Source organism: Microcebus murinus, chromosome 9 (genome assembly GCF_040939455.1).
Source record: "Microcebus murinus isolate Inina chromosome 9, M.murinus_Inina_mat1.0, whole genome shotgun sequence".
NCBI classification, from domain to species: Eukaryota; Metazoa; Chordata; class Mammalia; order Primates; family Cheirogaleidae; genus Microcebus; species Microcebus murinus.
In genome coordinates this window covers 34,054,722-34,068,444 of record NC_134112.1, presented here as the reverse complement: position 1 = coordinate 34,068,444, position 13,723 = coordinate 34,054,722, and the positions used below count along the sequence as shown (strand labels likewise).

Here is a 13,723-nt window from a genome sequence, read left to right as displayed (position 1 = left end):
GGAAATTTGGAATATAAAAATTTAGCAGTATTAATAGCTATTTTTACAATGTTTAATAACATTTCAGAATGAATTTTAATTGGCCATGTATACTCTTCAAATGCATGCATCTTGCCCACAAGTGTTTGGGTGATATCTTACATTTTCAGAACACTAAGGTATTCTACAACGATTATTATGCCAGTAGGAGAATATGATGGCTGCCAATTCCCATTTGAAGTTCAATAATTGGTGTTTTCTCTGGCCAGATCTGAGTTAGGTCTTTTTGGATGTGGTCATGAGATAATAGCATCCTAAAATTAGGGCTCACCAAATGATACCCAAAGTGATCCATGAGAACCAAACCTGCAGGCCATATTGCCAATCCACATGTGGTACCCAGCAGCCAAGAATGAAAGGCAGGGTCCACACAGCCAGTAGCCATTCTGTCCACATTCGCCACAGCTGCCTCCATTTGTAAGACTGGTAGCGAGACCTAGGGATGGGTTCCACATTTGCTTTGAGGGTGGTCACCTTTTTCCACTACAGAAGAGCAAACTATTCATAAACGTACCTGAACACAATTTTCCGCCTTCTCTTTTAACAGCTGACACAACCAAACAGTGTTTCTTACCAGATTTTTTGTTGTTGAGACAAAGTCTTGCTCTGTTGCCTGGGCTAGAGTGCTGTGATGTCAGCCTAGCTTACAGCAACCTCAAACTCCTGAGCTCAAGCGATCCTCCTGCCTCAGCCTCCTGAGTAGCTGGGACAACAAGCATGCACCACCATGCCTGGCTAATTTTTTCTGTAAATTTTTAGTTGTCCAGCTAAGTTCTTTCTATTTTTTTTTTTTTTAGTAGAGACAGGGTCTCACTCTTGCTCAGGCTGGTCTTAAACTCCTGAGTACAAACTATCCGCCCTCCTTGGACTCCCAGAGTGCTAGGATTACGGGTGTGAGCCACCACACCTGACCCAGATTTTTTTTTAAACTGAGACATAGTTGTTTGAGCCTCATCTACAGGATCACTCCATTTTATTGTTGTACTTAATTCACAAAAGAATTAACAAACCATTTGCTATTGGTAATGGCATTCAGGTCACATATGAACTATTAAATCTTTCTTCAGATTTCTCATTTTAGCCATGAACGTATCTTTATAACAACTACTGACAGGTAGAAAAACTGGCTACTTTTGAGTTTTCTCTTTTTCTTCAGCCCCAAATGCTATGGGACAGTGACCTGAAATTATAAAATAACCCAAGAAGTGAGCACAGGAAGTAAAAAGAAAGAGGCATCAGCTCTTCCTTAGGCCATTCATTAAGTAGGTCATTAGCTTCTAAATACTAATAACACAAAGTTAGTAAGGTCTGTGGCAAGTACAAGCAGACCCACAGGAGCACGGGAAGGGTAAATGTCAACATCAGTTTTATTCTGGGTTAGTTGGTTTTAGAAATGAAATCAGGAAACTCGTTTAAAAATGGAAACCTAAAATATATCACTGAGATATTTTAAATATCATTTTTCAGGTAATTTTGTAATTTTCCACAAAGTCATACACCTACACTATGTTTTCCTGGATGAAATAATTACATGTTTCCTCTTGAGAACATGGAATCCCTAAAGAATGATTGTTCCACACCACTAAGAGCATTACTGTCTTTGTTTACCTTATCTCTTTTTTGCCAGTTTTTTATTTTGTCCACCAAACACTTGTGCACCAGAGACATGTATTTGATTTGTTTCTATAAGGATCTGGATGCTCTTGTTCCGTATTTTATCTGCCTAGAGAGGCTTGGTGAACAATGAGTTTAAAGCACTCCTTTCCCCACTCTGATGTTCATAAGTAAGAATCACCTGGAAAGCTTGTTAGAGGAGAGATTCCCCAGGGATCTGATTCATTAAGTCCAGGGTTGGGTCAAAGAATATGCATTTTTTTTTTTTTTTTTTTTTTTTGAGACAGAGTCTCAGTTTGTTGCCCAGGCTAGAGTGAGTGCCGTGGCATCAGCCTAGCTTACAGCAACCTCAAATTCCTGAGTTCAAGCAATCCTACTGCCTCAGCCTTCTGAGTAGCCGGGACTACAGGCATGCGCCACTATGCCCGGCTAATCTTTTCTATATATATTAGTTGGCCAATTAATTTCTTTCTATTTATAGTAGAGACGGGGTCTCACTCTTGCTCAGGCTGGTTTCGAACTCCTGACCTCGAGCAATCTGCCCGCCTCGGCCTCCCAGAGTGCTACGATTACAGGCGTGAGCCACCGTACCCGGCCATGAGAATATGCATTTTAATAAGCTTCCAGGTGATGCTGTGACTTTTATACCAGGGCCTAAAAGATATGGCATTCAAAAAGCAACAAATTCTACAAACTAAAATAACATGTTCAAGAATGTATTGATCATTGATTCCATGTGTATATACATATTTTATAAACATTAAATAGTGTTTTTCCTGCTGCTTTTATCTAGTGATGTGGGTTGTTTTTGTTTATTATAAGGAAGATTTTGTTTTAAAGTAGGCTTTTAAAAATGTAGTGGAGGCCGGGCGCGGTGGCTCACGCCTGTAATCCTAGCTCTTGGGAGGCCGAGGTGGGCGGATTGCTCAAGGTCAGGAGTTCAAAACCAGCCTGAGCAAGAGCGAGACCCCGTCTCTACTATAAATAGAAAGAAATTAATTGGCCAACTGATATATATATAAAAAATTAGCCAGGCATGGTGGCGCATGCCTGTAGTCCCAGCTACCCGGGAGGCTGAGGCAGAAGGATCACTCGAGCCCAGGAGTTTGAGGTTGCTGTGAGCTAGGCTGACGCCACGGCACTCACTCTAGCCTGGACAACAAAGCGAGACTCTGTCTCAAAAAAAAAAAAAATGTAGTGGAAACCCTTGTTCCTTTTTCATTTTTCTCTCTCTTTCTCATACACACAACACACGCATGTACACACCCCTTCCCAAACATTCCCAGAACTTGAGGATAACAGAAACATGGGGATTTGATTCCCCTGCCCCTTTGGTAAGCCTAATTACTTTGTTGAATGTCATTTTTTAAAGAATTTTAAATCTTTTATATAAAATTGGAATAGGAGTGAGTAAACTATATATAATGCTTGTCAGCAAAGAAAAAAGTGGTGATTGGTCATTTTTACATTTCTGAGACAATGAGAAATAATAAATCCGTTGCTAACTTTCAAACATCACATTATTGACTTGTTAAAATAATTTCTCTTCCTTCCTAAAGATAAGTGTCATAGACTCTGCTAAAAAAATATAAAACTACCTTCTCAGTTACTATTATTATCTTTATCATGAGTTTTCTTGTTTACAGAATTTTTTTAGGTTAAACTCTGTCCCTCATGCAAATTTTTCTAAAAGGAGTTTCTTAATTCTTGTTCTAAAAAAAGATGAGTACCCTTCTCAGCATATATTCCCAGCATTCTTAGAGTAAATTATTTTTGACTTGTGTCCCTGTGTGACATCCTTAATAAAAAAATTCTGAATTTCCTAAGTTCCAAGTGACATAGTTTTAGACTTAACTATCCAAATAACTAACATTATGTAAAGTTTAACAATTTTCAAACTACCCTTACAGTCTCTTTGATCCTCGTGAACTCCCAAATTTTAAATTGGAGCTCCACGAATTGAGACATTTTTAATTTTTCTCATCAAGTTAATAAATGTATTCATTATACACATGTTGAATGCATCCTATATGGCAAGTCTTACAATTAAATGCTGGAAATTAGGTGAACAAAGTAGTCCCTGACTTCCTGAATTTCCAGGTATAGAAGAAAGCAAAGAATTACAGTCACCATGTCACTTGCTAAAACAAACCTCATAGAGAGGGTGTCAGAAGCGGTAGGACAGCAGAGAAAGGGCACCTGACTTATAAGAATGCAACTTGGCGTCATTTATGTGATTTTTGGTGAAAAATGCATTTGCTAGGTTTTACCCGTCATTTCATACCCTTTTCACAAGCACTGTCATTGACAAGCATTTTAGCGGTTGCATGGCCTCCTTTAGCCTCTATGGGGCAATAAAACACAGGAATGAGCTCTTGACCTTCAAAAGGAAGCCTCAGACAAATATCACTGAACTGCAGTCTAAATCAGCTTTCTGACATGTACTTTGTATCATCCTCAATTCATTAAGGTGCAGAGAAAAGAAGTGAACTTTCCCTTTATATGTTTGTCACATTTTTAATTCTATTTTTTTGTTTTATAACGTTAAGAAGAAGAAGAATTTAATAGTACATGCATATAATTTATAAACTCAAAAATATACATGTTGGGTGTCCTTACTCAAAATTGTCCTACTGATAAGGAATCATAATCAAAACACTTCGATAATTGCTGATCTAAGTCATGAGCATCTTAAAGATAATTTATAAATTATATAAAAGGGACTTTTAAAATCCCTATTAATGTTCTAGAAAATTCTCTATAGGGCAGTCTTGTACAACAACAGGTCACTTCCTGGGTCCACAACTGTCTGTTCCTCCCCTCTTACGAAAATTGGGCTTTGATGACTAGTGGAAATTTCCTTCATCTTTCTGAGTGGAGAATGAAAACAGAAGGAACTAAAAAGCTAGAAGATAAGAATAGTCCTTTGGGACTGCTGATTATAACTCTTGTGTCCAGTGCTTATAAATGAATACATACAGACCTCTTCCTTCCTTTGCAAAATATAGTGTATTGAATGCTAAAAATAAACAAAATACTTAAATTCTCTAAAACCAATCATGTTCATTTGTAGTCAGTTTAATTTCTTCAGTTTAATTCAAGAGCTTTTTCCAAGAATTATTAATTTTTTTAAAAAGGATGGGGAAAAACTTAATGTTTTGATTATAAAAAGGTCGGTGCTGCTTTAAGTGAAAAAAATGTTAAATGATTTCTGTCATTTTCATAGGTCAAAATTATATTTTAATTGAAAATACATTATTAGAGAGATTTGTCAACCTTGCATGGATTTGTCAGCATTTGTAATGGATTGGACACACACACTGGGAATAATAATAAATGCTTTTTATTTACTATCTCATTTCCCACTCCAAAATCCTAAAAGAAAACCCATTAGAACATCGGCATCGTGTGTAGGATGTTATTTTCCTTTTCTTAACATTATATATTCTCAATTAATGGTAATGAGGGTATCAAGGCACACTTGTGGAATTTAGATTTTTAGGTAATGGTTAGCATTTTTAATTAGAAACCTACAGGAACTCTATGTCTCTGTTTTTCTCTAAATGTAGTAGTAGAAAAATATTGCTTTTGTAATTTAGGATATTATGCTTTAGGAAAATAAATTAGGTATTTAGTGATGGAATAAGTGTAGAACTTTGGCTTATGAATATATTGATTCCATGACACACCCCAGGAGCTCATCTTTATATCTGATTGTTACCATCATTATTGTATACTGGTCTATATTTTCGTCCCTTTGCCATTTTCTCCTAAAAAAGAAAATCCCCTTAAAGGACCAGTCATTTGAGGTTGCTTCTTAATAAAGATGATTGAATTTGGCAGGACATAGAGTATTCTGAAATGCTGGAATTGCTGATTCATTTGCAAAATCACAAAGTAACTCTGCTTTCTACCAGCAAATTAGCACTGTAAGAGATTTCCAAGTTTCAGCAGTGTGACCTATAGGCTTGTATTATATCATGCCTGATGATGTATGTCATCATCCCTGAAGTCTTCATTATGCTCACTGTCAAAATGTGGCATTGTGCTACATGGAAATGAGCCTGGTTCCTTTCTTTTGATAAGTTTCAGATATAGATTACTTTTATCATAGAGTGTTCACTATTAAAAAAGATTACTTTGTGTTAAACTATAAAAGATGAAGTTGTTCTAAAACATGACATTTGCATAGTAACTTGAAATCTTTGCTTTGAAATTACAGCTGATGTTCTAAGTGAAGAAGCGATATTGAAATGGTATAAAGAAGCACACGTTGCTAAAGGCAAAAGTGTTTTTCTTGACCAGATGAAGAAATTTGTTGAGTGGTTACAAAATGCAGAAGAAGGTATGCTCCCATTTAACAACTTTGATGGTCATTAAACAAATACTTTCTCATGATACTTCAAAATATTTACCTCTCCCCCAGATTTTTCTTGCTGTCTTAAGTTCTTGAGGTATGTTCTTGAGGTATCTTTCATATCAAACATTTTGCCTACGTCTTAGCCCTCCTTTCTAAAATCAAAGCAATAAAAATTTCAACATGGTTTAAAAAAAATTAATGGAGGACAACGAGGAAGAAATAATCAGCACATGTGAAAAGAAAAAAATACATTTGGCTCTATCACACATTATGGGACACTATAGGTTTTTATATCACCTTCACCAGTTGACTGGTATTTGAAATGGGAACACCAGGTGGAAGAATAATAATGGATCAGAGTGGATCCAACTAAGAATAAAAAGTTTATCTTAGGTGAGCCAAAGAAGAAAAAAAGTTATATTGTCCAATGATATATACAAGCATGTTGTGTTTTTAGAAAGGCAAATTTCACTTGAAAGCAAAAAGGAGCAAGAGTTTGTTATCTGCACTTATATATAACTGTATATAATAAATGGGTGCACACAGTGAAAGAGTCCTGGGGTGATGGCGAGGTTGTGTGTTTAGGGGGGAAAGGGTTGACTAGAAACTCTCGACCTTGTATAAAGAGATCTGGGGGGAAATGCCTGACTTCTTTCTTTTTCTTTCTTTCTTAGAATCTGAATCGGAAGGTGAAGAAAATTAAATGGCTCAACAAGCACAATACCGAGTTGACCACATGACACTTCTTGATTGGGAGTGCTGAACCATTTGGGAAGAGAAACTTGGCTTCTGTTTTCACAAAGGAAAAAAAAAAAAAATAGGATAGGCTTCCCTTCTGCAGAGGGGGAAATGGTTTTTGTTTTTGTTTTGTTTTTAAATGGAGCCCTGAGGCATCAGCTATTATACTTGGGACTCTACCTCTCACTCACTCACGATATGCTAACTTAAAGCCATTCAACAAGGAGTCAAGTAGGAATCTGAAATTAAATACTCAACAGACTCCTTTTTTTTTTAGCTGTATTTTTCAGGTACTATGTGGTGAACGCCCCACTGGTGTCTATATTACAGGGCCACTTTGGTAGTTGTGTATCTGCTCGTGTATGTGATTTGACAAACCAGTTTTTTAAAATAAATGGCTTTTTAAAAATCTGGGCTTATAGCTTCCAAGCTTTTATTTCTTTACTGTGCACGACTTCTTTCACAGGTAGCATTTCAGTGTTATATTTTTCGCCCGATCCAAAATGGTGAATGGTTATATTTTGTCGTCCATAAAAACTACTCTGTTCCTGTCATCATCATAAGTAATACATTTCAGTTGTCCTGATAGTGAAGTAGAAATGAACCCCCAAAATACATGCATGTCGCATTATACCATGAGGTTATATTATTCATAATCAGACATATAAGTATATGTTCCATTTCTTATGTTTTTTTTCAGCACTATTTCCTCCCTACTTAGAGGAGAGTCGAAAGATTTATACATATAAATAGGTCTTTATTTTTATTCATAGAACAAGGTGACTTTATTCTTTAAATTATTCTGTTCTCAATAGTAACAGTGTAAAACATCTGACCTTTTAGGAAAACTTACAGTTTTATTGCAAAAATTCTTGAAAAACTTAAGGTATTCTGCCCTATTGCTGATAGTAATCTCAAAGAAAGCAAACATTTTATCTGAATCAGAGTTGAAACGAAAATAGGAGACAGTGGTAAGCAATAAACTCATTAGGGTAAATATAAGAAAAACTTTATAATTGTTGGGTCATCATCGTGTATCAAAAGATGGTTTTCTAGTTTCCTGTTTGTCTTCAGGAAGAAAAAAATACATATATTTTTCCTATGACTTCACCACATACCTAAATCTGTAACACGATGGATTCTTCCCATCTTTTAGATGCTAAACTTTTGATAAATGTCTTTCTTGCCATGTAGTTTGAACACTGTCAAGTTCTCTGTCCCAACAATGGACAGAGAAATATCAATTTGAATAGATCTTTTTGAAAAAGCATCCAGATGTGAAAATGTTATTTTCATTATACAGGAAATAATGACAGGACGACTGTGGCCAAGTATGATTGAAAGTCAGAGAATAAAGAGCTTTACAGCACAGCCCTGGGGAGACATTCATATTCTTTCCTAAATTGACCTACTTGATAATGTCCCTCTTTCATATGCTGGAGCTGGTTTTCCTTCCCAGTCTTCTCTTTCACAATTGCCCTTCTCCTCTTTTATAAAAGAAAGTAATAACTCATCCGCCCCAATATGGTACACTGCCCTAGGGATAAAAAACATATGGCACTAAACAAAAGGACAATTCTAGAATGTGTTGCTCTTATAGGCTAGTCCCTTGGGAGAAAAGCTGCAAACTGAAGTTGGAGGAGGCCTGATTTCTTCCAGGCCACTGATTCATGGCAAGTCTCTATTTACCTACCCTTCCATCTATCAAAACTTAGAATTATGAATTTAAATAGGAGTCACATTATAGAATGTCTATTAATGTGTTTATTTGAATTGAAAAAAAATGAAAATTTTAATTGAAAAGTAAATTTGGCCAGCTAACTTGACAATTGCTGACTACAATTGGAGACACAGCAGGCACATTCCATAAATTAAATCTGCAACTCTAATATATCAACAAAATTTATGGTAAAATGTTGAAAATTACATTCAACTTAAGATAAAAATTTTGTTGACTTTATATGGTTTTTTTTTTCTTTTTTTTTTTTCTTTTTTTTCATGAACATACAGAACAGGAATATATGTTTTATATTTAAATTTCTTTTTTCTTTTTTTTTTTGAGACAGAGTCTGGCTCTATTTCCCAGAATAGACTTCAGTGGCATTTTCATAGCTCACTGCAAGCTCAAACTCCTGGGCTCAAACAATATATTTACTTTTATATATCAATATGTAAGAGAGGTATCACTTCACTTTAAATAAACATGAATATAAAGTGGAAGGGTCACTAGGTTAGAATATACTGGAATTTGTTTTCTCCATGATTTCTAAGGCAACCAAACTGAGACCCAGAAAATTACAAAGTTGTCCAGGATCTCAGAGTTAGTGACAAAGATGGAACTAGAAGGTCCCATGTTCAGGGACCAATACTTATGCTATTTTCTAATCTATAACTGTAACAATTATGAACTACTTAACATTTTCCCGCAGACTATTTTTCCCAAACTGAACTTGAGATAGTGACTTCAGGTTAAGTGAGCATGGGGTAAATACTCAAACAGCATAGACTTAACAAATCCTCAAACCCAAAGCTCTCTTTCTCTGAAAGACAAGTTCCTCTGTTGTTGTTGTTGTTTAATAAAGTCTGTTCTGATTATAGAAGTAGTTAAACTAGTTACCTACTGCTGTGGAACAAATTATCCCAACATTTAGCAACTTTAAAACCATAAACATTTATTATGGCACAATTTCTGTGGTTCAGGAATCTGGGAGCAGCTTAGCTGGGTGGTTCTGGCTCAGGGCATCTCGTGAGGTTTCAGCCAAGCAGTTGATTGGCGCTTACAGTCATCTAAAGGTTATAGGATCTGCTTCCGAGCTAACTCACAAGATTGTTGGCAGACCTCAGTTCCCTGCTAACGTTTAGCCAGAGCTTACAGTTAGCTGGCTTGCCTGGATGTCCTCATGGAATAATAGCTGGCTTCCCCCAGACTGAGTGATTTGAGAGGAGGAGCCCAAGAAGGAAGCCATCTTTTGATAACCTAATAGTGGAAGTGACATAGCATCACTTCTGCCATATTCTATTGGTCACGCGAACCAACCCTATACAAGGGAACTGCAAGACAGTGTGAATACCAGGACATAGGGATAATTGAGGACCAACCTGGAGACTAGCTACCACAGCAGTACATACATACGTACAAAAATAATTTCTGGATGAATAAATATCTTCACCTAGTATTAAAGCAATGAAAGCACTAAAAGAAAATACAGGCAATATCTTTAAAACTGGCATAGGGAAAGCATGACACAAAAGCGAAAAAAAGAATTTATAAAAAGTTAGAAAAATTTTCATACTGAAAGGTACATGAGTGATAATAATATGTGGGATCAGTAGAGCTTCAACAGGTTGATAAAAATAACAAGGATTTAACAATGCATAAAAGAGCTTCTATAAATTAATAGGAAAAATGTAACCAATTCAATTGAAGATCGCAGAAAGAATATGAAGAGTCAATCACATGGGCAATTAACATGAAAAGACCCTCGATCTTAATTTTAATTGGAGATGTGCAAATAGGAAGAATAAAATAAAATGCTTTACTTACTAGGTCAACAAAATTACTAAAATCAATAATCAATGGTGGTGGTATGAAAAAATGGGTTCTATTCACACATGGCCTTTAGAGTTAAAATTTGGCAATAAATGTCAAAAATTTTGGCATATCCATTGATTCAGCATTGCCATTAATAGAGATCATTCCAAAGGTGTACCCAAAGAGCTATGTGCAATGATCACTATATTAGTGATAGAACAGGTAAATGTAAAATGTCTATGAGCAGGAGATGAGTTAAATTATGATAAATCCATATCAGGGAATGAGGTAAACTCAAAAAGATGTCATAATATGTCATTAAGAGAAAAAAACATATAGCTGTTCTTGGTGTGGATGGGGCATAATTTATTATTCCATTATTCTATGTAAGGTATTCTACAACTTTTTGCTTTTAAAAATTACCATTTAAAATTTATTTCATAATTTTTTGTTCATCTATGTTTATTTAGAAAAACAGAATTGGGGTCAAAAGATTTGAATGTGTTTAACACAATGTGATCTCATTTTCTGAATTTGCATTTATACATATGAATGCATTTTACTGCCATTTGGGACATAGTTCAAGGAAATATCATTTCAATAAGAAATAAAAACATCTGTTAATAATCTAAAAATAGAAAAATTTAGACCTTCTGGAATTAAGCAGTTTCCAATTTATAAAATTTCACAGGGCTAAAGGGAAATAAAAATCTTTCTTTTTCAAGCCAAGAAACCAACAAGTCATGGGACACATCAGATCCCGCATGGTCATAGCATCGTCTGGTTTGAGTCAATGTGTGTCCCGTTACTAATTATTAAACACCTCCCCAGCTGAGGCTGACTCACTGTCTTGGACCTCACCTTCCCTGAGGTAATGGCAATTATTTCCTTTCTGCTCTCTGTACTTTTGAAAAAACCATAGACTTCAAGGTCCTTCCTGGTAGATGTCCCTACACTGCTGTGACTCTGTACATGTGGAATAGATGACTGTAAAATGTTTCTGGCATGAAAAACACATTTTAGAGCTAGTCTTTGCTTATCTAAAATCTCTACATCTTGGTTTTATGTGTGTTTTGAATATTTTATTGACACACAACATATAGTTAGGTGCATCTAAGTCTATGGCTTGAATGGAAACAACACACCTGTGTTACTAGCGACCAAACATCAGCCCCCTCCTACCCCTCCCACCGCAACCTGCACCCCTCAGGGGAAATCATGATTCTGAATTCTGGCAGCACAGATTCACTTTGCCTGCATTTGCAATAAATGCATATAATATTATTTGGTTAGTGGCTTCTTTCACTCTGTTTTAGCTTTTTTGCTGTTAAAGAGCTTTTTTGTTGCTGGGTCATTTCTGGTGTGTGATTAAGTAGACACAGTTGACCTACCAACAATAATGCCCAGTTCTTTCAGCAGGAACATAGGAAACATGAGAACATTATATTTTAATGAGCCAAAATGTTGCACTATTCTCTTGGCAGAGAATAATTCCTAGGCACGTATCTGTTTTTCAGAGATAATTTTGGAGCACACGTTTTTCCTCACATTGGTCATTACAGAAAGGGAAATCATCTCCTCTGAAAGAGTAGTCACGTTTTCTGTGGACAAGATAGAGGTTTTTTTTCTTTTTTAAATGAAAACATTGATTACTCTGGCTTTAGTTATTTGTACTTCATATCCTACATTTGGCTTTTGCTGCTGTGTTAAGTGGAGAAGTAGGGATATGAAATTGGAATTGGTCGGCTTGAGCTTGGAGGCAGCACTCTGCCGTTTAATTAGCTGTTTAACTAATTAGCAAGTCACTTAACTCTTGGTATTTGCTTTGCTTAATTGTAAAATAAGGGTCTGGAAAAAATCAGTCCTTAAGCTGGGGCTGTGAACCACCCAAAGCAATATGCAAAACTCCGTTTTCATCATATTCTCAGTGGTCTGTGACCTAAGAAAAATAAAATATAATTGGGCTACAGTGCTGAATCTCAAACCTCAGCGTGCATCAGCGTCACCCAAAGGGCTTATTAAAATTGATCGCTGCTCCCCTTTCATCCCCCAGTGTCTGACTGAGTAGGTCTGGGCCTACTCAGGTCTAAGGATTTGCATTTCCAACAAGTTCCCAGGTGATGCCGATCCTTCTGGGTCAGCTCCAGAACCAGAACCACACTTTGAGAATTGTTGGGCTGAGTAGTTACTAACGTACGTTCCTGTGCAAACTTTCTGAAGTCCATGATGCCTATAGTAAAGGAGGTAGATTATATTGTGCTTAACCCTATATCTTTGATTGCCTTACAGGACAGCACATAGCTTGGCAGGAAGTTGGTGTTCAGTAAATGTTTGAATGAATAAATGCGTGAATGTGCATTAAAAATTCCTCTTTAAAGGGTTGATCATAAATTCATCCTAATGTGTTTCTATACCTTCTTTAAAAAGTTCAGCATCAGGCCCACAGCCTGCAACTTATCGAGAATTTGAATTAATACACTAAATAGAAATACATCATTATTGATTGTGTCATTCTTTGGAACAGAGCCAATAAAATGTGCACCCATAAGTGGATTTATAAAATGATCCTGACACTATCCCTTATTATTTCTTTCCAACTGAAGCAAAAATACTTTTTACAGCCGAGCGCGGTGGCTCACACCTGTAATCCTAGCACTCTGGGAGGCCAAGGCGGGCAGATTGCTTGAGGTCAGGAGTTCGAAACCAGCCTGAGCAAAAGCGAGAACCCTGTCTCTACTACATATAGAAAGAAATTAATTGGCCAACTAATATACATATAAAAAATTAGCCAGGTGTGGTGGCGCATGCTTGTAGTCCCAGCTACTCGGGAGGCTGAGGCAGTAGGATCACATGAGCCCAGGAGTTTGAGGTTGCTGTGAGCTAGGCTGACACCACGGTACTCACTCTAGCCTGGGCAACAAAGGGAGACTCTGTCTCAAAAACAAAACAAAACAAAAAAAACTTTCCTGTGGGGACCGTCTAATCCAGCTCTGTAACAATGCATTTGTGGGTATTGACCACACAACATTGACCAACTGTGAGCCCTTCAGCCTACCTCCTGCATCCTGGACCAGGTCTAACAAAGGTAAAATATTGCCAGACTAGGTCGCTAGTTCTTGAATTTCAGTGTGCATCAGCATCACCTGGAGGCTTATTACTTACAGGTTGCTGGCAGCAGTCCCTGACTTTCTGACTCAGTACACGTGGGGTGGGGCACTTCTAACAAGTTGCCGGGTAATGCTGCTGCTGCTAGTTAAGTGGCCACACATTGAGAACCCCTGGGCTAGATAGTTTCTAATCCTTTAGTAACAGGCATGTTGAGGCAACCCAGCCCCATAGGATGGGACTTTGATTCAGACAAGTTTTAAAGCTAAAATTTTTTTTTTTTTTTTTCCTCAGTCACCAGGCATGGATAAAGCTAAAATTTTTAAAAGCTGAAT

General features: G+C 36.7%; 1 protein-coding gene across 4 annotated transcripts in view; it reads left to right on the top strand.

Moving 5' to 3' along the window:
* Positions 1-7,162, top strand: part of BZW2 (basic leucine zipper and W2 domains 2) — a 60,658-nt gene extending 53,496 nt beyond the window's left edge. For all 4 annotated transcript variants that reach the window (XM_020289846.2, XM_012781028.2, XM_076006396.1 and 1 more), the window contains 2 exons: positions 5,876-5,998; positions 6,688-7,162. In XM_020289846.2, the coding sequence (XP_020145435.2) occupies positions 5,876-5,998; positions 6,688-6,716 (152 nt within the window). In that variant the 3' untranslated portion in view covers positions 6,717-7,162. The remainder of the gene's footprint in view (positions 1-5,875; positions 5,999-6,687) is intronic.
* Positions 7,163-13,723: the final 6,561 nt, after the last annotated feature.